The following is a 23,987-nucleotide window of genomic DNA, read 5'->3' as shown; positions in this document are numbered from 1 at the left end:
GGGGCTGCCGGGGAACCTCTGCTCCGGCGCCTGGAGCCCCTCCTGCCCCTCCTGCTCTGGGCTGGGGGCTGCAGGGCTGCTCCTCTCACACATCCTCACTCCTCTCTCCAGCTGCAGTTGCCATGTGCCATTTTTTTCCCCTTAACTCCATTCCCCCAGAGGCGCTGCCACCATCGCTGATGGGCTCGGCCTTGGCCAGCGGCGGGTCTGTCTCAGAGCCGGCTGGCACTGGCTCTGTTGGACATGGGGGAAGCTTCTGGCAGCTTCTCACAGAAGCCACCCCTGGAACCCCCCCACTGCCAGACCCTGACACGCAAACCCAATACAATTATAATCAAGCAATAGTTAAGAAACAGTTAAGAACTAAAAATTTGCGTTACATTATACCACGTTTTATAATTATTCACCTTGTATCCAACAGGAAGATCCTGACAATCTTGAGAACAGCCGCTAACTTTCTTACTGAGGCATTCATTAACGTGGCAGCTTTTCTCATCAGATCCATCACTACAGTCTTCTCTGTTATCACAAACATCACTTTGAGGAATACACTTGCCATTTTTGCACATAAAGAAAGAGCTGTTACATGACTGCTCTGGAAAACAAAACAAACAAAAAAAAGACAACTTTGTGTAGTTGTACGGGATCACCCAACCAAACCGGTTTTGGAGCACAAAGGTGGGACACAGGGAGTTGTGATTCCACTCAGCTTCGTCTCACCTTGACAGGTCCTCATCTGTACAGAGGTGACTCGGGGCAGCTGCGGGAACGGCTCAGCACCATGGTAAGAACCGAAACCCAAATGGGGCCTTGAATCAACCCTTAACAAACAAAATGCCCCGAGTACTGTTCCACCACTACTCAGTAACTTTGTGTGCTACACATCACAAAATTAGCAATACAGACTCAGGGGCCATCACACTCCCAGAGAGAAACATTCCAGACAGTATAATCCACTCAGGCTAATCCTGCCCCCACCCATCAAATCAGGAAATAAAAACTGTAAGGTTTGGGCAGAAAACTGGGGAGTTTTTTTCCAACAGTACAGCAAGCCTGTAGGAGATTCTTCCCCCCTTGTCCAGGACGCTGTACAAGGCAACCTCCCAGGCATTAAGAGGCCCTACCTGAGAGAGAGGGTGAGTGATTAAGATACATACATATGGTATCTGGCATGCTTTAAGATCGCGATTAATGCACTCTTTTTAAGGTACTAATATCTAGCATGCTTTTGGTTTGTGTTAGTACATTCTGGAAAGCACTTGTAGGTTGTAATAGTGCTTTCTATGAATTGTGTTAATTGCAATAGTGCATTCCTCCGTCGTATCCATAAAAAACCCGCAATAGGGGCGTATTGGACCTGTGAGTGAAGTTCAAATAAATTGTTAATTTGAACCTTACAGTGAAGTCTCTTTTTCACCGTCACAGTAGTCTATCAGTATTTGGAATGAACTTTCTCATGGACCAGCTGCAATGTGTGCATGTGAGATGAAACAATTGTGTAAAAATTGAATATTCATTTCTTATTGATAATATTATACAACCTTTCACGTTTCAGTGTCTTCAAAGGTTTATTCCTCTGCTGGAAAGTGTGTGAATACTTCAACTTATTATTCCCTCCTACACATTTTTTTTCATTTAATTGAGAATCCTCTATATTATCTCTGCACAAAAGATAGTTCTATAGTTTGCAAAACTTAAAAAGCATGGTTGACTGAATCGTGACGCACTCCTTGCCTGAGCACATGCATACATGTTTTTTTTCCTGTTTGGCAAAACTTGAATATGTTGGCTCAGCTACATTCAGGTTCTTTAAATCACAATTAGAACATTCATATTTAAAGCAGGTATGCTGCCTTACCTCAAAGAAAATGAGTGATTTCCATCAAAATTAGTATAAGGGACCAGGCTACCGTACAATAAAGTCGTAAGATCTAGGCAGAAGAACTGGTCTTTCAAAAAGCCACAGAATAGGTCATGATATGCACATGAGGATTCATTTTCCACTCAAAAACCAGACTTATGTCTTGGCAAACTTGTGTCAGTAGAAAATACCAATAAAACTAATCACATCTGGTCAGTAATTTGCTAGTAAAAATAGACCAGTGTTTAATATAGGAAGAATAACCTAACACCCCCTTTTGTATGATCTACTTCTGTGTGATGAGTATATTAAATATATTGAACGTTTTCAGGGCAAGCTATAAACTTTGACAATAATTACATTAATATAATCTTATTTAGTACTAACAGAATGTATGCATTAATGAACTAGCAGCCATCTTATGCCATAGGAACTGATGGCTTGAACTTTGTGAGCTGAAGTTTTGGATGCTGAGGACTGACAACACATTCTCCTTGCAAGATATAAGGCATACCTCCATGAAAGCACTGGAGATATAAGCCATGAGATTTTCATTTGCCTATCTATAATCCTCATCCATTTCTTTCCAGAAAGAAAGGTCACACATGTTATTAAAAAAAAATTAAATACAAACCTGAACTTTTGCATTTTATATTTATAGGTCCTTCATCAGAATGGTCTGGGCAGTCAAAATCACCATCACATTGCCACTGGGAATTTAACAGGCATCTTCCATCAGCACAAGTGAACTCTCCAGGACGACAGTGACGATACCCTAGCAATACAGTAATCAATGACTTCATACTTTGCTTCATACTTGGACATGCAATTTTGCATATACAAGGCAATGTAAGTATAAGTATCTTTTGTTCTGTAAAGAGATACAAAGCTTTATATGCTTATACAGGAGCATCTACCAACAAAGAGAGAGTCTTTTATGCAGCACAGTATAGTAATGAAATAGTTCGCACATATGTAAAATGTATTTATCCAGTTCTCAATCATAAATACATTGTCTTTTACGTGTTAAAAAAATTAACTTTTTGCTATTATTAGGAAATGTCTAACAGGCATTTAAAAGACTATATTCTAACAGACTACAGTACAAAGTAGTAGAAAATTTAGAAAAGTCAGCACAAGTTTAGTTTTTTCTAGTCACTGAAAAATTCCCAGAGGGAAAATCACTTTCTATTTGTAAGATATTTATGTTGCTGTTTGGGAAAGAAAAGTGTAACTTTTCCTGTATTCTATGTGTATAAATTCTGCCTCAGTCTGTAGTCCTTTAAACGAGCCCTGAAAGCAAGCCTTGATTTAGTTTAAAACTCAAGAAGACAATATTAAGTAAATATGGTTATAAAGTAAGAATTATGTAGCAACACTTGTTCTGATTACAGAGAATGATTTTGCAACTTAAAAAAAAATCTGCCAAATTATGTTTAACATTCTTTGTTCTAGAAAAAAAATGCAGATTTTAAGCTTAAAAAATTTGATTCTTCCAAGAAGTATATCCAAATTACAGTAACTATTGAAGCTTTGATTTAACTACTGAAGCTGTGAATATCTGAAACAAGGACTGATAACTTCCTACTTTCCAGGAAGTTAGTATTTGTTCTTTTTGTCTAATTACTGTATTTCCTACTATCTAGTACAGTTTTTTTCTGATAGCAGATGGAGACATAACATTTGATGAGATATGCATCTACATCAAGAGCTTTAAACCTCATATATATCTTTAGTTGTCACTTAGAAATATGTTAATGTACTATTTTCAAAATGCAGTACATTATTACATCAATTACAAACATTACTTGGAATTCAAATAATTCTGTGGCCTCCTGAAGGTTTTTTTTTTTCTCTTTTTTTAATACAGATCATGCTTGAAAGAGGACAGGCTGGTTTGTTATGGAAGAAAGGTGAAGCTTATTGGTTGTCTGAGACAGCTTTGAGTGCAGGTTTTTAGAGACCAACAGCTTTACCTAATGTCTGAAGCATTTCATAAGCACGTCATCATCAGAGAGGTCATTACAAGTGTGCAGAACAAGGGCCTCCACTTAATAATGCCTCTACTCTGGATGACAGGACAAAAAGACACTGAAAACCGAAACCAGAAAATCCTTCCTATGCATGTATTTGTCTTTTGATTAGCCACATAAACAAAGTATTTCATCTTGATGAAATTTAATTTTCCTAAATAGAGGTCCTATTTTTTGTTTTTGGTGGTTTTTTTTTTTTTTTTTTTTTAATTTTCAGAAACATAAGAAATGCCTTGCAGGATGAGACAGTGGCTCATCTAGCTCAGTATTCTGTCTCTGACTGCAGCAACAGGAGATGCAATTTTGGGAGCATGTATTTTGTTCTCATGCTCTCCCCAGCTTGACTTACTGCTATTTTTTTTTTTTTGCAAGTAAGTAATTATTAAAACTGCATTAAAAGGAAAGGATTATACAATGGAATCAAAACTTGTATCAAAGACATTTTTAAGGATTATAATGATTGTGAACTTTTAAAATCTGTTTAGATACAAATTCTGATACAAGCAAAAACTGGTTACTCCAATCACCAGTCCCATTTTTACATTATATCTGAATAATGCTCTTAAAAAAAAAAAAAAAAAGAAAATATACCTTGCAATGATACAGATGGAAAAAGACAGATTTTTAAATGGATTCCCTTAGTTCATCTTTTTAGGAATATATTTCAAACTAAATTTCATCCCATTCAGCAGACTGGCTGCTGAAGAGTATCTTTTTGGTTTTTGGGTATCAAGATACAAAGGTCTAGCTCTTAGATCTAACAGAGCTGTGATAAGGCTAAGTACTTTGCAGTCAAATCATAAATCTCATGTTTAAAATCTTGGTGAATTAGGTGGTTTGTTTTTACACGCTGACAACACCTTGAAAAGTCTGTTTTGGAATTTGACTCCTACTCCCTACAAGTAGTTCCCTTTCTCATAAGAGAATGTAACCATTCCTAAAATTATGCTACAACAAGTTTACCACACTAGTCACACACTAAGGTGTGTATTTGATTACCAGATAACAGAAAATTGCATTGGAGCAGTGCAACACACAACAAATGTTGCTGTAGATTTCAGTTTACTCAGTAGAAATTAAATAAAGCCAGTGCCTGAAGGCAGGTCCATACTACAATTAGATTAGGAGTTTGTACATCCTCTGCTTCTGTTGCTGTTGCCTCCTTCTGCCTCTTTCCAAAAGTCTGTCAGACCATCACTATTTATTTGTCAGTATTTTAAGGGACCATGTATGTATATGAAAACAAATGAAATACATCAGTAAGAAATCATAAGCATGTTGAAAAGAAAGCAAAGTTTGTGACTATTTAGTTCTAAATACTTATTTAGGAATTGAAGTAAAACCTGATCAGAAAGGTTCTCCTACTCCCCCTACCACCCAACTTGATCATACAGTGCTAAACAGAGGAACAAACCCATGAGTCACTTTCTGTGAAGGGTTCTGGCACACAGGAACTATTACTCTCGAGGAGACAGTTTACAGTTTGGTTACTGCGTGGCTCCGCCACTCTCATGGCCTCCTTTAGGCAAAATGGCCCGGATAACCACAGCTCTTAAGATAGCAATGCCAGCATAACAGCGCGTGCTTCACACCCGGCAGGACGGGTACACCAAGTGGAGTTGCATACCTGACCTCATGGAGAGCTACAGTCCCCTGTGGATTACTGGGTATATGGGTTTGTAATCCCATGCTTTGGCCCCAGTGCATATAACTCTGCTGTGTGTGTGTCTGTGTGTTCAGAACTTCTTGGGATTAGTTATAAAAAGGTGTTTAAAAATGCATAAGCTATATCTACGTTTTGCAGGTGTGATTTACCCATTGCATTACTGCTATTGCTACCAAATGTACACTTCACTGATTTCCAATTAGATATCTGTCATTAACAAATCAATAACCTTCTTTGATCCCAATTTGGTTTAAACTACACAAACTAAGCAGTTTTTCCCTGCAACTGCTTATTGTTGCAAACCGCTCCTTCCAAAACACCATGTGGTTTACATAAGTGAAACAGAGTCTGCTGGGAAAGGTGTGGTTACTCCCTTCTTTCTTCAAGGATCTAAAAGTCTACAGTGGCAAGCGGTGTGGCACAGTAAAGGAGGAGCAGTAGAATGAAACAGCTGGTAAGGAGAACCCAGTATCCACACTAGATGCATTTCAGGATTTTACTTCACACTAGTTCTCCTCTGCTGTTGTGGACTCATGCCTCCTTCTGGCTGAGGTATATTGGCCAGCTCAGCTTCAGAGGTTTTTTGTGGTTTTTTCCTATCCGTTCACTTGCTTCGACACTGCTCCGTGTGAGCCAAAACACAGCACGGGGGTGGTGGGGTGGGGTGGGGTGAGTGGGAGGTTTGCTTCAAAGGTGCTCTCCTGATCTGACCTATTTAATGGTGATGCAGCAGAGGAATGGCTGTTGCCTCTTAAGTACCAGCCTACTCCTGGTGAGCATAGGGAGAGAAAGGACAATTTGGTGACTGTCCATTTCATCACAGGAGCAGATTTTTTCCATGTCACATACAGTTCCAGGTGATATTGATGAAATCTGTTCTTTATATGACTAGCAAACAAATAAATTCTTACTTGCTACATGACATTCTTTCTCTACAACGCTCCATGACATGTTCAACTCAAACTTTACATGAAAAATTTTACTAAATGCAAATACCAAACATGCTTTCTCTTACAATTTTTAGATGTCTACTTACATCATTTATGCACATACACTCTTCAGGTGGTGTGTGTAATAGAAATGTCTAAAATACATAGCTAGCTATCTCCTGTCGTGGTTCTCATCTCTTGAGCACATTTCAGAGAGTAAATAAGCAATATAGATTTTAATTGCACAAAACTAGGCATGATAATCAATAATTTGTCTTTTTGGACAGAATATTTGCTCTGTATTTTCCATAAATATTATTGATATAGATGAATGTTTCTGAGTATGGCCTACATATACCATACAAACATTCACATAATATAAGAAAACATAAATTTGTATGAATGGTGAAAATTAAACATTCACATATGGCTTTAGTTTATATCATTTAACTGTAGCAATAACCATGACAGAAAAGTTTCACTATTTGAAGAAAAAATATGTGTATAGAGACAAATTAAAAAAAATACATAATGAACAAGAAATTATAGACTGTACATTTTTAAATGTTATTGGCGATCAGCTGTAAGTCACAACTATAGCAAAAAATTTAGCTTGGAGCTGGAGCTACAATGACAATACCAATATTCATTAATCCATAATTTTAAAGTTAACATTAAAACAATTTTAAAAAACTAAGAGCTTACTTTGTCACTATTGAAAAAAACCCACCAGAAGTCCTTACAGTTAACAGTCTGAAATTTTTCTGTTTACTCTACTTTTGTTATACTTGCCACATTCCAGAGATTCATCTGATCCATCTCCACAGTCATCATCATGGTCACACACAAACTGTTTGGGAATGCAGACTTTGTTATGGCACATGAAAGCATTCTCGTCACAAGTGTTATTAGGAGCTAAGGAAAATACAGTACATAAAAATAAATGAAATTGAGAACAGTAAGATATACAGCCATTTTCTTACAAAACGATAAAATGAGAAGGAGTTAGTCTGAGTGGATTCAATGGAAATAACCATATCTTTTGAGTAACAGAAAGAGCACCACACAACTTAATAGCAAAAAAAGCTACTCATCATCACAGAGATAGCTAAAGAAGTAAGGATAGCCAAAACCTCACGTCATCCAAGACAGAAAGGCTTCAGAAGTTGACACTGTCTACAACTAACCTAAAGTCTGCCTCTGAGGAAAAGAACATTTGGGAAGTACAGATGTCCTTCCTATGTTATTCTGCTCCTGAACAAAAGCTCTTTAGAATCCGCAAATACTCCAAATATAATTCAGCCTAGAAATGGTAAGTGATAGAACATGCATTCAGTGAACAGAACATATATCAGTATTTTTAACCTATATCATTTTTATATACATTAATAAAACAAATCCCCTAATGAAACTACTACCTAACTCCTGACACTTTTTATAGAAATGTATCTCAGAGGACTGGAAGTAATAGTTTATAAGGCAAGAGATGTCAAGATCTGAACAATTAGACAGAATAAATTGGAGACAAAACTGTACCTCCCTTTTTGATGCATAATCTCCCTGACATGCAGCAGCATTTTCTTCAGCAAGAGGAATAAAACTGCACAGTCAATAATGTGCTAATTTTCATAAGTAAACATGATGTATAATGTCTATGACGTGACACACATACTGATCTTCAGCTGGTGTGCCTCAGTATATATTAACAAAACCTGAAGATTTTAGGCTGATTAAAGCGTTGGAGGATCCTGGTATGTGTGCTCACACGTGGTCCATCAACCTTTACTAACAATCTTGACAGTATAAAGGTATGATACTATTGACACAAACAGCACCTGGATATTGTAAAGGCAAAGCTACCAAGAAAAGAAACACTATACATTTTTAACATGCAGACTTACCACAGCCTGCTGTAGACAGTTCATCACTGCCATTAGGACAGTCTCTTTCACCATCACAAAGCCAGTGCTGGGGAACACAGGCACGGGAGCCTAAGCAACTGAACGTATCTGCTGCACAGGTCACTGAACCTGAAAAAACATTACAGGTGATTTTTGAACATGTTTTAACTGATTTTTTTTTTAAGGTAATAGGTAGTGACTGAGTAAGATTTTTTTTATTCCAAAACTGAAAGAAGATTTTGTTTTGCACAGTATGATAAAAAATACTGGCTAAGACTGTATTTTATAGTAACATTTCGACAATCCGCTATTTCTTCCGTTCTTTTTGTTTATTCAGTTTCTTAATTTTCTACAAGGAAATTTAATCTACCATACCTCATGAAAAATATCCAGCAGAATAACTTTTCAAACCAACTGTGGTCTTTATGTTTGACTGCATGTTTGGACTGACTGAACAGAGGACCTAATCTTGTAAACCACATAATCCTCACATCACTATACTCAGTGCCTGGAGGCTAAAGGTATTCAAAACTTGCATGAGTGAGCCCCATGTAGAAGAGAACAATCTACAACAGTAGTGGGAGTAAGAAAATGTCTGACTGTTCTAATGCAAGTAACTCAACATATTGTTTATTTGACTTTTTTTTTTAAACAGGCTTTTCTCCAGATAAGAATATTATATCCCAAGATTAATGATGTTCTGTTTGGAAATAAACTTTTGTGCAATCCATCACTTAATGTATTCTCTTAGATAAGTTAAATATACTTCACTAAAAAGGAGACTGTACTTTCTACTGATTTTAATTAGAAATTAATAAAATAGTAAAACAAATTCCCAAATTTGATTTTTTGTACTATTTATGCAAGATGAAGACAACTTTTGTTTACTCATACTCATTTGCCATTTCTTGATACTTCTGAAAGTGTTAAATAAATACTGATTTTGTAAGAGTGAAAAATCTGAAGTCATCTTGATCTCTGTTTTCTTCTTGTTATTCAGATCTACTTCCTATTCCTAAGGAGAAATACAGCCTTAACTCCCTGCTCTTTGTAACTGGTGTGCATTTTTCCCTCTTCAAGAGATGGCCTACAATTTTATGGGTGGGCTTTCTTCTAATAAGAGATCTACAATGTATTGCAAGTCAAGATATCAAAAGAAGTAATTCTGAACAACCTTAAAAGAAAGAAAGGAAAAAAAAAAAGAAATGTTGTTAGTGACACTTTGCAATTTGCTGGCCTTTGTTTTCCCCTCCCTTTTTCTATTTTCTGCTCTGATTCCTATTAAGCTTCAGGCCTTGATGTTCCTTAGGGTTTCACGTTGTTCTTCAGTAGTTACGGATGAGGTGCTTGTCTTCTCATTTCACACCTTCTCCCTTTCCTAGGGGAGACGAGCAGAGAGAAATCTTCCCATTCAAACAGATATTGCCCTCAACTCCCCAGTCCTCAGCATGACCAAATGAAAAAATGTATTGTAAATGGATGTCAACTTGAAGTTAATGTTGTAATTCATTTGTATTTTGCCATATTAGAACAGTTTAATTTCCACCTTCACCCTTTTCATTTCTTGGCATTTCTATGTCTGTGTTTGATTAAGCAACTACTTTGACAACCACAACTCTGAATACATGCTGAAGAGATTTCTTCTCTACTTGACACTTCCATTAAAATTATCAATGGTATCTTTGCTATGGTATCACACCTGAAATGTGGAAGAAAATTCTCTTTGTTGAATGGGCTTTAAGTAAGAGGATTAACTCTTAAATACTTGTTCCTTTTGAATAAAAGTTGAAATTTTAAAAAGAAAATCTTTAAATACAGCATAGATAAGGATGGAACCAATGTATAAAATATCACAAAATTGTGACAGTATGAAGACACAATGTGATTTTCTTTTGAAAGGAATTCACTAACACATTTCCAGTCAACTGAGCCCCAGAATGAAAGTAAAACCTTCAATTCCTTATGCAATTTGAAGAGTTTGGGAATTTGAGAGCAATATTATGCAATAATGCTTATGACTGTATGTACAAAATTTTAAAGGGATTAGGAGAAAGAGCCGGGGGGTGGGAGACAAACAATAACTCTAGAGTCTTCAGGCACCTACCACTGAAATGTAAAGCTCAAATAGCGATATAGGGTTTTACCAGAAGGATGGGAACTGGTGAAAAGTTTGGTTCTCCTTTTGCCCATGCTGCTGTGCCATTCATATCTTCACGGATAGACGACACACAAATCACATACCCCATAAAAAGGTATCTAGCTGCTGGTTGGAGTGGCTTTGGGGAGGATATCCTCTAATACTCTAAAGCACATGCTCTTCGGAGATGCTGTACTTGTTCCCTTTCCACCACCTTCCTGGGTCACTTGGTCTCCTTCAGTATGTACAATCTGACACAATACAGAACTAAAATTATTTGACTTACCACAGATAGCATCACTTTCATCTAAACCATCTCCACAGTCATCCTCTCCATCACAAGTCCATTGCTTAGAGATGCATTTGTTTGCAGAGCAAGCAAACTGATTCCATGAACAAGACGAATCTAGGAATGACACCAGCCACTGCATTTGTTAGGTTCACAACAACACTGTGTTCCCTGTAATTTCTAGCATAGTCTAGGAATCTCCACAGCACTTCTTTCTGTCCTTCCAATTTTAGTGTATTAAACCATAGTATAATCCTAATCTTGGTATTCAGGATGTTATCAGTTTGTCTAAGACTTTACATTCACTGATATATGTATCTAAATAAATAGTAAAACATTCAAAATGCATACATTCTAATATTTTTAAACATTTTGCTAGTGGGATGAGGACAAACACTTTAAAAACATAAATCTGGTTTGTGTATTTCACATGGATGTTATAAATACAGTCAACTGCCCTATTTTGGTAGTAGGGCAGAAATGGCACAGTACAAATTTCCCAGCAGGGTCTTCCTCTCGGTATTGCAGTATTTAATTGCATCTATAAAAGATTTCATGTTCTTTTCTCTCACAAGAAAACGTGCTGTGTATTTGCATTCTGTTGTCCCATTTACACTTTTGTATACGTTGAAATAATGGCATGCTTCTGCATTTCAAAATGTCTGCACAACTCTTCTAAATAAGTGGTACTATTACGACATTTCCTGAAAATCTGAAATCATCCACTTTTCCCAGACTTCTTTCTTTAAGAATAAAATTTATTTAATGGATGACAACAAATTTTAATATTAACAATAAAAAAAAATTAGGTAATACAATCTGAACTTTGAACTAGAGTGTTCTAACAACTACCTCAAAATGGGTAAGAGTGGGGAAAAAAGAATGTACTAAAATCCCTTCCTTTTCTCCCACAAAAATCAGCTAATAGGTTTTACAATATTGCATGTAAGTATGTATATGTAATAAAACCTGGAAAGACAAACACCGAGTTACACTTGATGAACGTGGTCATCACAAAACCTTCTGATTTTCATAGTGCACAGTAGTTCCTAATTTTGAAGTTTTAAGATGTACACATACAATGTAAACTGCAAACCAAACATGGAAGCATGTTAATGGAAAATGGATCACGAAGAGAGTAATGTATAATTTTCAGTTGTATTAAGTGGTAAAGAAAAAAAAAAAAGAATTTCAGGTTTTATTTAAATGGGGAATAGGAAAACTCGATATTGCTTTTGCTGTTCTGCTACAATTCAATTATAGAAATAATCTGTTCATGTAATCCATACAAATTTAAGTTAAAAGACCGGCTCTCACTGTAAGCAAAATCAGCGTGCATTGGTCCACAATAACGTGGTATTCAAGAATCTTAAAAGATCTGAGACAGAATGAACCCTTAATCTGGTTCGCAGTTTATGCTGTATTTTATTCCTATCACTTTTGTTGTTACGTTAAGTCATTATACCTGTATGGCCTCTGATGGAAAGAAACTTCTATTTTTGTATCATAAATGTCTATTCTGGATATTTCCTGTTGGGGTTGGAAGATATTGGTAAGAACTGATTATATCTATAAAACTTTCCTGATGAGAAATTATGAAGAATTAGTGAAATTGTTATATATTAAAACCATAGAAAAGTCTGTATACAAATATATTTTTAGAAAAAAAAAAAATAGGGTTTTCATTCTGGCATGAGATAGGGTTTAAGATATTGGCAGTGTGAAGTATTAGACAGCTGAATCTGAAAATGTAGCAATAAAGACCTTTTTATATATCTCTAAATACAATCTCTGAGATATGAATGCACACTTCTTTCTGTTCTCAAAGTGCATTAGTGATTACAGAAGTACGATAAAATGCTCACCGCAGTGCAATTCATCTACTCCATCCTCACAGTCTTTCTGCCCATCGCAAAGCCAGGTGGTCAGAATACATCTTCCACTAGGACAACCAAAATAATTTTCTTCACATGTGGGTTTGTTTTGAACTGTGATAAAATAAAGAATGTAATGTAAAATGGTCTCTACTAGTATGATTAGGAGCCTAGCATATTTCTGCTAAATGTCTGAATACTAATGGACAACAAAGTGTTTCTGTCTAAAAAGGCAAAAAAATACTATTTATATTATTTAATTGTGTTCATACAAATTAGGAAATAGTGATAGCTAAGTAATTTACGGAACTGAAATACTTCATTTATTTAGAGAAGACTCAGAGCACAGTTTCAAACTAAATTAAAAGGACTTCTAGAGGAAAGTAGTTCAGTTTACAGGTTTTTAGCTCAGGTAATCAACATTGTTTGTTGTTTTATACCAGCTTGAAGAAATTGCCCTTCTGATCTATCTGCCAGCATCTACAGGATAACCTAATTGTGGCAGTATTTTTGTCACATTCATTGGGATAAGCTACAAATTTGATGTTTGCACTGACTAACTGGAGTTACACCACTGATGTTGGAGCCAGAGATTTAGACTCTGTCACAAATTTAGAATTTCCTCCTTGCCTTCTTTCTTTGTGGAGTGTGAAAGTCATTTAAGATTTTACTTTTATGAATGCTTAGAAAACAGACATGAGGAAAGAAAGTATATCATATATTTAGTTTCATGACATAAGCACAAATATTAGTCTAATGAGTGGCACAGGTTATTTTCAAAATCTCAAGCAAGGTCTTTGCCTGGGAAAACCCAGGTGATAGACAATATTTCCAATATTTCAGTGGAGATCACTGAAGCTCTCTGCCAAAATGTCTATTACTCCTTTAAGGTATTGGGGCTACCGACACTGGTTTTGTTTCTCCCCACTCTCCTCCCCCTCTTAAAAAGAAAGTTGAAGTTAATCGTATTTAGCACTTCTACAGCTGTATGAATAGAAAAAAAAAAGAATAAAGAAAGAAGTGGGATGCCTGTGATGACTGGGTAGATATTAAAGATAGTCTGAGTATAGCCACTACTAAATGAGTATTTTACCTTAATTTTCTGTAAGAACAATGACACTGAACAAAGGCTGTTAATGGGAATTATCATATTCATAATAGAAGCAACACTCAAAAACTTAATGTTCCAAAGTTAGTCAGTTTTGAATGACATGGCAAAGGAAATCACATGTAGGTTGAATTGGAATGGTATTACTTCCAAGTAAAGGGAGGAATGATCCAGGCAATTAGTCACACATTAAAATGATGGAACTTCTTGGCACACATTCGAAAGATAGAATAAAGCAATACAAATAAATGGACAATGGAGTAAAATGCAACATTAGTTTACTTATGCAACATTAGTTTACTGAAGCTATAGCATACTGCCCTCAAAATCTTCTTCGGTATGGAAAAAAAACCCTATAGACAAAGGAAATACAGTAAATCTAAGCTATTTTAAGATCAATGATGCATTATATACAGCAAATTTTAAAGAATTATTAGATAATCTGGAGAATATGGAGATTAGAATGAAAACTATAATTTAATATGTATCTGGTTTATAGGGAAGATGAAAGTTCTTAATGTCAGGTTGATTGGCGTTAGTGCTGATGTTCTAGGTTCCTTCTGGAATTATAATCAATAAAGGTGGCACAAAGTATATGAGAATTCTAACAGAAGCTTTTGGTGACACAATGGGCTCCTCAAGCAGAAAAAGAGGATATTAAATGGGAATAATCAGATGATTTCAATTACTAGTCTAGCAAAAAATTGGATGGTAATTAACATAAAATAAAAAGTTTTATTTTTACTGATTAATAACATTTATTAATTAGTAAATATTTATTTTTCCTAAATAATAACTCTTAGAAGAATGAAAGATGTACTGGTCACAGGAAAACAATTACAATCTAGCATGAGTCAATTATAAAACCAAACATAAACAAAAATTTAAAAGGTATTTTCAGTGATACAAGGCAAAAGTAAGACTTTGTCTGATATGCTGGATACTGGTCTGGTATATTCAAGAGAGATGGAGGTTGAGATGATTAAGATGACACAGACAGATACACCAATCTTGAGAGAAGGAATTCGAAAATGCCTTGGCTTATTTGCCATTGCAAGTAAAGACTAAGGATATGACTACTGAAGGCCTACAAGGTCCTTCTCAGCATAAGAACAGATGTAAACTGGAATACATGTAGACTAAAAATTAAAAGAACAAATGAGGTTCTTTTGAACAAATGGAAGATGATAGTAATAGGAATACTATGCGCAAAAACCTACTAATTTTTAGTTCTGTAGAATTTTGTACAAAAGCTCAAGGTGCAGGAAAGGAGGTACAGGCTTGATGTCCACAGAGTTTTTTTGCTAAGTGCACTGCCTTCAGTTTGATCAGAATTTCATAGGATGGGCCTAACCCTACAAAAATGTATCAATAAAACTGTGTTCATTAAAGTATTCTAATTCTAAATAGAGTTTATCCATTATTTATTTATAGGTATGTTTACATACTGGACTTAATATTCTCAAATGTAAGTGAGGGGTTCTGAATAATAAAGGAGCAAACACATAAATGCCATCTTTCATTAGGTAAGTATTTCATATTGTGAATAATTCATTGGTTAACATTACATTTGCTATTAAATGCCTCAGCGATTGGGGTTATGGATTGTATAATCACTAAAAAAAATCCTACAACCCTAAACATATTAGCAAAATAATTTTTTTTAGTAATACAGCTAGATATTTAAACTCATTCATCATTAAGAATTTGGTTTTGTACACCACTTCTGAGTTTAGGGTAATCCAAATAACCTATGAAAGAATAAAAAGCAGATGCTTTCCATGATTATGAGATGAGTATTTCTCAAGACTGCAGAGGAGACTTTCACAAGAGCCCTACACTCCTGCTTGAGGGATCTTTCCCTCCATTGCTACTAGACAGCCTCGGAGGGCAAAACTATTTAAACTTTACGTTAACTTCTGAAGTTCATTAACACTCTGGTCATTCTAATAAAAACTGCATCATAAAGTCTCATGAAAGTAGAGGCTTTCCTTCAAATTTATATATGCATGTATCTTGAAAACATATGTTTCTAATGTGCTAGCATTCTGGCTTCTCATGAAAAAGTGTCAGATGAGAAGTTGAAAAAATAAGACTTTAAAATGTCAAGTAAGTTTGCTTCCTGTTTTTTTCCCATGTAAGTTATTTACCTCAGTTCTTGTTGTTATTGGTTCTTTGCCCATCTCTATTTTAATAAGTTTTTCATATGATTCATTTGACAAGACACAAAGTTTATAATTTTTTTTTTTTTTTTGCTATGTATCATAAGGATATAATATCTTTCCCCCAGGAACAAGAAAAAGACAGGGAAAGCCTAGGAAAATAACACAATCTCCAGCTGTAAATACCTCTTCCTTTTCTGGAAGCCTACAATCTCAGCCCTGGGACCAGGACTCAAGCGTACCATGATCTCTTTGTACTGGCTGAAGACCAGAACAATCACAAAAGCAATAAGCCTGGATTCTACCCTGGTAGCCTACCCCAATTACATCAACAAAATAAAAGAGAAAAGTCAAAAAGTAAACAAGAAAAGAAGTATCATCCACTAAAGTAGTAGCTAATAAAAGTTCCCAAGTGATTGTGCTGAAGCTTGATGATACTGAGATTTTAATGACTGACGTTTTACTTAAATAAAAATTATTAATGACAGACCTAATCTTGAGGAAATAGAAAGCCAGAAATTACAGTTTTCTTCAGAGAAATGCATTAGTAATTTGTAATAGTGTGCATAATCTAATGAAACATACAAATAAAGATTTGTGAAAAAAACTTCATTCAGCATTATATTAATCTCTGTAAATAAATAAAACAGTATTAACAGAATAAACATTTTGCAACACAATTAGAAAAAAGAAACAGAAATATAGGAATATAACTTGAAAAAAAAAGTAAATTAATTTTTTCTTTTTTCTTTTTCAGTTACCTGGGCATTTTAGTTCATCTGTAAAATCTCCACAGTCATTAGATCCATCACATATCCATTCTGGCAGTATACAAAGTGAAGTCGAATTACAGCTAATAAATCCTGAAGATTTTATTCCAAGTTTATAGAAGTAAGCACAGTTTGTATTATCTGGAAAGAGACAGTAATTTCCCATAGCACACCTAATACAGATTGAGATCTTTACAGTTTGCTTTTCAGGTTTAGGTTGAGTTTGCACAGATCATGCAGCTGCTGGTATCCATCTAGTAATGACTATGAATTAACTGCTATATAACAAGGAATAATCATGGAACAGATGCTACGATGAAGCACGAACACGAACTTACTACAGTTCTTTTCATCTGAAGCATCTGCACAATCAATGATCTGGTTGCACTGTGCTGATTTTCCAATGCAAATCCCATCTGCACAATGGAATTCTGTTGAAGCACATGCTGAATCTATAACATACGGTTATAAAAGATGTAAGTTTGTGTACTAAACAGACTCTTCAGATGCATATTATATGTATTGTGTTTAAACCTTCTACTTTTTAGGATGAAGCATTCAGAACACACTGTACCTTCCATAGCTAAAAATTCAGTAGAAGTAAAAGGTCTAATAAACTTGAAAGCATAAGTTTCTAATTTTCAAATTTATTTTTTGAGCCTAAAAGTCTCTCTCTAGATAATTCAACCCAATTTGAGATAATCACCATGTAAGGAAGGAAGCAGCACTTTCAGGACCATCTATGAATTTCTCATATTTCTTTCATGTAACACCAGGTTGGGGTTTTTGCCTGTATGCTTTTCTCTCTACTCATATTCAGCTAAATGATTAAAACCCATGCAGTGTTTTAAAAAAAAAAAAAAATACTAGTTACTACAGCCACATAGGTTTTAGCTATGTATAATGGAATAATTTCCCATCCAATCTTTCTGAATTGTAGCTAAGGATTTGTTTTGTCTGCTAGCTAGTCTTTATTCATTGGCTGATGCATAGATATAAATTTTCATGTTTTCATGGACATGAAAAGAAAAACAATTCTGATATAAAAAGGAGAACAATTCTGGTAAGTTTTGCGAAGGACACAGACATTGCCATGCATCTGAGAAGCAAAGAAATAGAATGCTAGCTACTTCAAAGAAGAAACAGTGCAGCAGATGCAGAGAAGAAATTGCCCATCTTTCAAGCTTTCCGTCTGTGGTAAAGATACTCTCTCATTTATTATTTTGCAGAAGCAGCAGAAACTGTATTTTTGAGTTTTCCATAGCCAAAAACACTCTCCTTCTAGAGGACTGCAGGTGTGAACCAAAATCAGTCTCTATCAATCTCAACATACGCTCTCTCAGACATTCCAGTGTGCACCTGCTTGTTTTTGAAAAACAAAACAAATCCCAGCATCTGTAATTCCAATAGTTATGTGCATTTCCTAACTACCTCTATTGACATACTGAAGCCTTTACAGAACAATATTCTGAAGCCACCTTGGAAGTAATTGTCATTTACCTTTACAGTCAAATTCATCAGAGCTGTCACCACAGTCATTTGCACCATCACATACTTTGTTACTTGAAACACAGCGACGATTAGAACATGGCTTGAAACCCTTCCGACAGCCTCTATTTTCTGGAAAGTTAAGTACAAGCACATAATTTAATTTAGGCACTTGATATACAGTAAAAATAGCCTTACATTAAAACCAAACATTCCAGAAAAACATTTTAAATGAAAATGCATTTGAAGCTACAGGAAAAACTTCAGAAACTGTTCATTTATTGTCCAGCAGAAGAACTTGGACTAATAAACAGATAAAGAACAACAAATGAAAGCATGATGATTAAAAAAGGAAAGAATGACAAAAAAAAAAAAAGAGAAAAGAAAGCCTAATTCCCAATTTTCATTATCTCTTGGTATAAAAAGCCAATGTGCATTAAATGCATTTGTTTAGAGACACTTTTGTCAGGCATGCGACAATGTTTGCATATAGCATCAATAATATATCTATCATACAGAATGAAACATATCAAATTTGCCCTAAATCAAATTAGGAATAAATGGAGAGTAAAATAACAGAAACTATTAGCAGAAAAGTTTCTGTATTTCTGAATACCAATACTGCAAGTGTTGTGCTCAGGTAGGTACACTGTTGAAGACTTTATGAATTTTATGTATGTTAATATGTTTGAAAAGTCAGGATTTACTAAAGCCCTAACCATTGCAGAAGTCATGCCACAATAATAAATAAATAATGTTCATTGCGTTAGTTAATCAATAACAACGAGTTGAGCATCCTGTACTTCTTCAGATTCAGAAAACAACGTAATGTATACGACCTAGCGCATGAAAGAACCACAGTTCTTCCTGCTTTTTCCAATGGGTAGCAAAACGTTCAAGTATGGTTAATTCAAATTAGGCAAAATGTATACTGTCACACTGCAAATTAAGTTCATGTCCTTCATAAAATTATGTGTCAAATCTGTGGAAGGACAAATTGTTGGATCTGCATTTGTATTTTTTCAGTATTGTAGAATAAAATATGAACTAGTTTTAGCAGGTCAGTAAACCTCAAACCTATTCTGATGTATAAGGCAAATTCTCTGGAATGACAAGAAATAATATTTTGAGATCCCTCACCAGCTACAGCTATCTTATTTTTTTCTCAGATGACTTTCTAGTCCTTCAACCTACTCTCCTCTCCTAACAAAGTAAAATAAACTATCTAACAAAGTAAAAGAAACTATATGAAATCTTAATATTTCTTCCATGAACTGTGAAAGTAATAAATTACTAGAATAGTAGAAACAGAGAGGTTTAATCTGTATAAAAATATAGTTGACTGGGTTTTTTGGTGGTGGTGGTTTTGGTTTTTTAAGTTTTTTTTTTTTAATTGCTTCTTATGCCTAAGCAAGATGCATACATAAGTACAAGTATGTCAACACATATTTAGTAAGAAAACCCAAGAAGGAATTCACAGCCAGAAGTCATTTACTTTTCAGTGATTTGAAGCTGGGCCTTCCTCACTCCCACCTAGAAGTCTTGTATATTCCAGATTCTTATTTTCTTGTCTGATGCCTGTTTTTTAGATTCAAGCAAACAAACCTCCTTAGTTATCTACAGCTAGATGATCTGACAGAATGTTACTGTTAGTTTTACATAACACAATTAGAGCAATTACCACATAAAAGTCTGAGAGCTAACGGGGCACAAACTGAAGATGAAAGAAGAAAAAAAAATTACATAGTTTCAGTTACTATACTGAGATTGTTGGTGTTAATTTTTGTAAGGAAAAAGAAAAAAGAAGGTAGCTATTCCATTTCTTTTTTTGGCTATTATTACAGTATCAACCTTGGAGTTGGCCTCAGTGATCCTTATAGGTCCTTCCAACTTGAGATGTTCTAGGATTGTACAATTCTGTTAAAGCGACAGAGGTGAACTCCAGGAATTGAAGCATTTTCATAAAAATATAGAGGTGGCAGGCATAAGCATAAATGGGTGGTTTTGAAATTACATAACATTGTTCATATGAGAAACAGAAGAGATACCAAGGCTGTGATATGAATATACAGAACCAAGATAAAGGCTAAGAGCTACAGGCACGCAGGTAACAAGATTTCACTTAACAGGCATGATACACGAATTCACTAAGGTGACCCAGTGATTTAAGAAAATTATTTGAACAGTTTTAGATACCTGCAGCAGGCAAACTCAGTTGGACACAAAAAACCTGGAAGTGATTCAGTTACTGATTACTGGGGGAGGGGGGGGGTAAGAGAAGGATAGAACCCCTTGGGAAAAATATGAAAGTAAAGAGCAGACACACTTGTGTCTAACTTGTTGCAAGACGCAGACTGAATGATGGGAAAAATAATGATATTATAAACTTAACCAGAAAATGGAATGGAAAGATTTCTATTACACAGACATTTTTGTGTTTTATAATACTTATATTTTGGTGTTTTCTACTCACAATCAGAGAAAATTTTATTAAATAAAAAACCTTAATCAAAATTGCTAAATTAAAGCTGCAAATACTATTTTTTTTTTTTTGTCTTTGAAATAGCAGCTAGCTGTGGCTTTCCTTATTTTTGTTTTACAAACAGAAATATGAGAACATTTGAGATACGTTTTTAAAATATAAGTCAGCTAATACATGAAGTTTGCAAGGAAAATATATTCAGGTATAAGTAATTCTACCCATATAATATCAGCATTTTTTTAATGTGCAAGTTGGCATTTTCTTCTTGGCATCCTGGCAAGCAGTTGGTATGAATAACTAAAAAAGTCACAAAGGAACCAATATAAGTACATATAACAAAATAAGAATGTGAGGGTGAAACATCTGGAAATACTTACCACAGTAGAAAAGTTTCTCATCAGACTTGTCCTTACAATGAGCAATACCATCACAAGTCAGCTCATAATCAATACATTCACCATTTCCACATTCAAACTCAGAATAAATGTTGCAAGTAGAATTTTTAGCTAAAAATAAAACATATTAATATGTAATTTTAATAGCTTTTACGCTTGGTGAAAATGAGAAAAATGCTGGCTGTGTTTAAAATATCTCCTATACAGTTTTTGAAAACCTAAGTACAAAAAACCCCCACCATGGCATCAGAACTTAAAAGCTTTTAGAGAGTGGTGCCCTGCAAGACTGCTATACTTTTCCGTAAATTTGTTCATATTTTGCAGGGCTGAGGACAGATATCTAAAGAACAATTTTCAGAAATTTTACGTTGGGGTGAATTCCAAGCCAAGGTGAGAGAGAGACTGTAAAAGAAAAATACATAGCCAGCCAGATATCCATGAAGGAATATATAGTGAAGCAACTTAAAGGCAGCAATACTGATAAGATGATGACTTGTAACTACTACGCCCAGCCGTCCTCTACCTACATATGCTTCTCCACAACCCCAAGCTTGTATGCAACCATCGTAACAGACGCTCAGAAAAAAACTCTTCAACATAGCACATCCAACAGCAAGAAGTAAACACTTATCACTATGTAGGAGTTAATTTGAACTCTCAACTCTTGTTTTGTGGCACTGTGCAGCTGCTCAGTGTGTACACAAGTACCAGCATCACTGTGCTACATCCACTGTTGAAGATGTAGCCTAACACCCAATGAAGAAAACCTGCTGTTTGTACTTATTTCTTTTCAGTCACAAAAAAATCACTGGTAGACATGTAATTTTTTTGTGTTCTTGCCTTCTCAGAGTGGATGCCTTATCTATTATTTTAGATGAGAATAAGATGTGCATTTAAAATTTTGACTCCAGCTTTCTTTTGCGTGTAGATTTTCTATTAGTTCAATTAGAAATTAAAAAAGTATCACAAAATTTACACAAAGCAATTTGGTCTTGAACTTCCTGATAGTACATTTATTTCATGTGTATGGTTCTAAGCAAAATATCAAACTCAAGAGGAAGAATAAGGAAACGATAATTAATTGCTATGCTTTTTCTCTTGTTTCCACTACAATTACTTCAGCACAAATTGAGGAAGAACTGATGTCTGCTATATGCAAAAGTCAAGCCAATATAAATTGAAAACATTTCTTGAGTCAAACATGAAGAAAAATATAAAAGTGCTGAAAATATAGATTCTGGACAAGGTGAGATCTGATCTTCAATATAATTTATACAGTTCTTTAAATGTTAATCAACTTTATTGCAGCATATTTTTTTCTGTCTTTTTTTCCCACCCATTTTTAGCACTGTGAGAACTTAGATCTTAGGAAAAGTCACTCTCAATTACATTGGTAGTTCATCTAGTTCAGCATCTTAGACTGCAATCTTTAGAGACGGACGGGGAAAAAAATCAAAATGTATGTATAGTGTAATCTACCCTCAGTTGAAGTCTAACTGAAAAGTCTTGTAGAGATTGCTTTAAACCACAACTTCCAGAGCCAAAACATTTTAATGCCTTTCAAAACTGTATATTTGATTAGAAACAAATAGTCTGGGCACTCTTATTATCCATATAATTATTCCATCCTTCTCTGAATTTTACTGAAGCTTTGTCTCAAGAATCTTGACTGACAGTAAGTTACATAGTCTAATTACATTTTGAAAGGACAGTTAATTCCTTCTATCAGTTGGAATTGCTTTTATTGAGTATCCCTTTCAACTGTTACGAAGAAAGAAACTTTTGATCTCACAGCTGAACTATGAAGTCTGCCTTGTTTCCATCATCCTTCCTATGCTAGTCAACCCCAATGTTTAATATCTTTTTTTTTTTTTTTGGACCAACAACTCAGATCAACTTTTCCTGCAAACATTCTACAAAATAATTTAGAAGATGGGATCTTACATCATGGTCTAGACGAGGATTTAAGCCCTCTTTTACCTAATAGCAATTTTAAGATTTGTGATGCATTTGGAAAAATATAAACACCATATATTATTATAAAATAAATTATTAGCCCTATGAATTTATCTGCTGAACCTCTTTTACTTCCACTGCTGATCACTGCCTCAAAAAGGTAAAGAAACAGGTGAGAAAAAGTGCTTTAATTAAGGTTCAACTGCAGTAACTCCTCTGATATAGCCCTAGACAGACCCAATGGATGCATATAGATACTTTTGTCTATCTCAGTAGTAATTATGATATATATTTAACAATCATAAATATGAATAAGGAAGTAGTATCTTACTACCATAAAAGCAGTTATGTTGTTCATCTTGGTTGTTTGGGTTTTTTAAACCGCTTTGGGATACTAACAGCCATCTTTCTCTCCCACCTCCAAATAAAGTAGGACTTTTATTGCATTCGTGCAACAAGTTTAAATTATTGCATGAAATAAATAGTCCATTACATTTAATGAAGGTAAAACGAGGATCAGTGAAAGATTTGTCTCCTTACTGCTCCAGGCATTAAGAATTCCAACCCTTCTTTGTATTTTCGCTGATTCTGATTATTTTAGGAAGTGGAAATGTTTATGACATAAACACCTTAACCAAGCATTGAAAAACGTTTAACCTGCTACAATTGATCCTGTCGTCTTTATCAGCCACTGAGGTTTCTGCCCTGCTCTCAGGAAGTAAAAAAAAAAAAACAAAAACACAAACCACTAGGCTCTTGCCAGCCTTGTAATGAAGGAAAAATTCCTTGCCAGATTCAAAGAAGGCGGTGGCAGTTAATTCCACATCCTTAGCAATTCCTGTACTTTACCATACTCTATATCTGGGATAAAGGGATGGGAGAATACTAGCTGAGCAAGTGATGGACCTGACCAACAAGACCAAGTGCAAGCTAGTA

General features: G+C 35.0%; 1 protein-coding gene across 1 annotated transcript in view; it reads right to left on the bottom strand.

Annotated features, from left to right (window-relative positions):
• The window catches only part of LRP1B (LDL receptor related protein 1B), a gene marked incomplete at its 3' end in the record, with an annotated part of 741,532 nt that overhangs the window by 125,484 nt on the left and 592,061 nt on the right, over window positions 1-23,987 (bottom strand). Inside the window, exons 46-55 of the mRNA XM_082001234.1 lie at window positions 21,078-21,206; window positions 18,231-18,350; window positions 17,069-17,182; window positions 16,722-16,871; window positions 12,682-12,804; window positions 10,814-10,933; window positions 8,391-8,519; window positions 7,282-7,404; window positions 2,496-2,636; window positions 408-595 (exon numbers count right to left, since the gene is read on the bottom strand). Coding sequence (XP_081857360.1) covers window positions 408-595; window positions 2,496-2,636; window positions 7,282-7,404; window positions 8,391-8,519; window positions 10,814-10,933; window positions 12,682-12,804; window positions 16,722-16,871; window positions 17,069-17,182; window positions 18,231-18,350; window positions 21,078-21,206 — 1,337 coding nt within the window. The remainder of the gene's footprint in view (window positions 1-407; window positions 596-2,495; window positions 2,637-7,281; window positions 7,405-8,390; window positions 8,520-10,813; window positions 10,934-12,681; window positions 12,805-16,721; window positions 16,872-17,068; window positions 17,183-18,230; window positions 18,351-21,077; window positions 21,207-23,987) is intronic.

The sequence above is a fragment of the Phaethon aethereus genome (assembly GCF_964289735.1).
Source record: "Phaethon aethereus genome assembly, chromosome: 6".
NCBI classification, from domain to species: domain Eukaryota; kingdom Metazoa; phylum Chordata; class Aves; order Phaethontiformes; family Phaethontidae; genus Phaethon; species Phaethon aethereus.
This window is presented reverse-complemented; position numbering and strand designations above follow the sequence as displayed.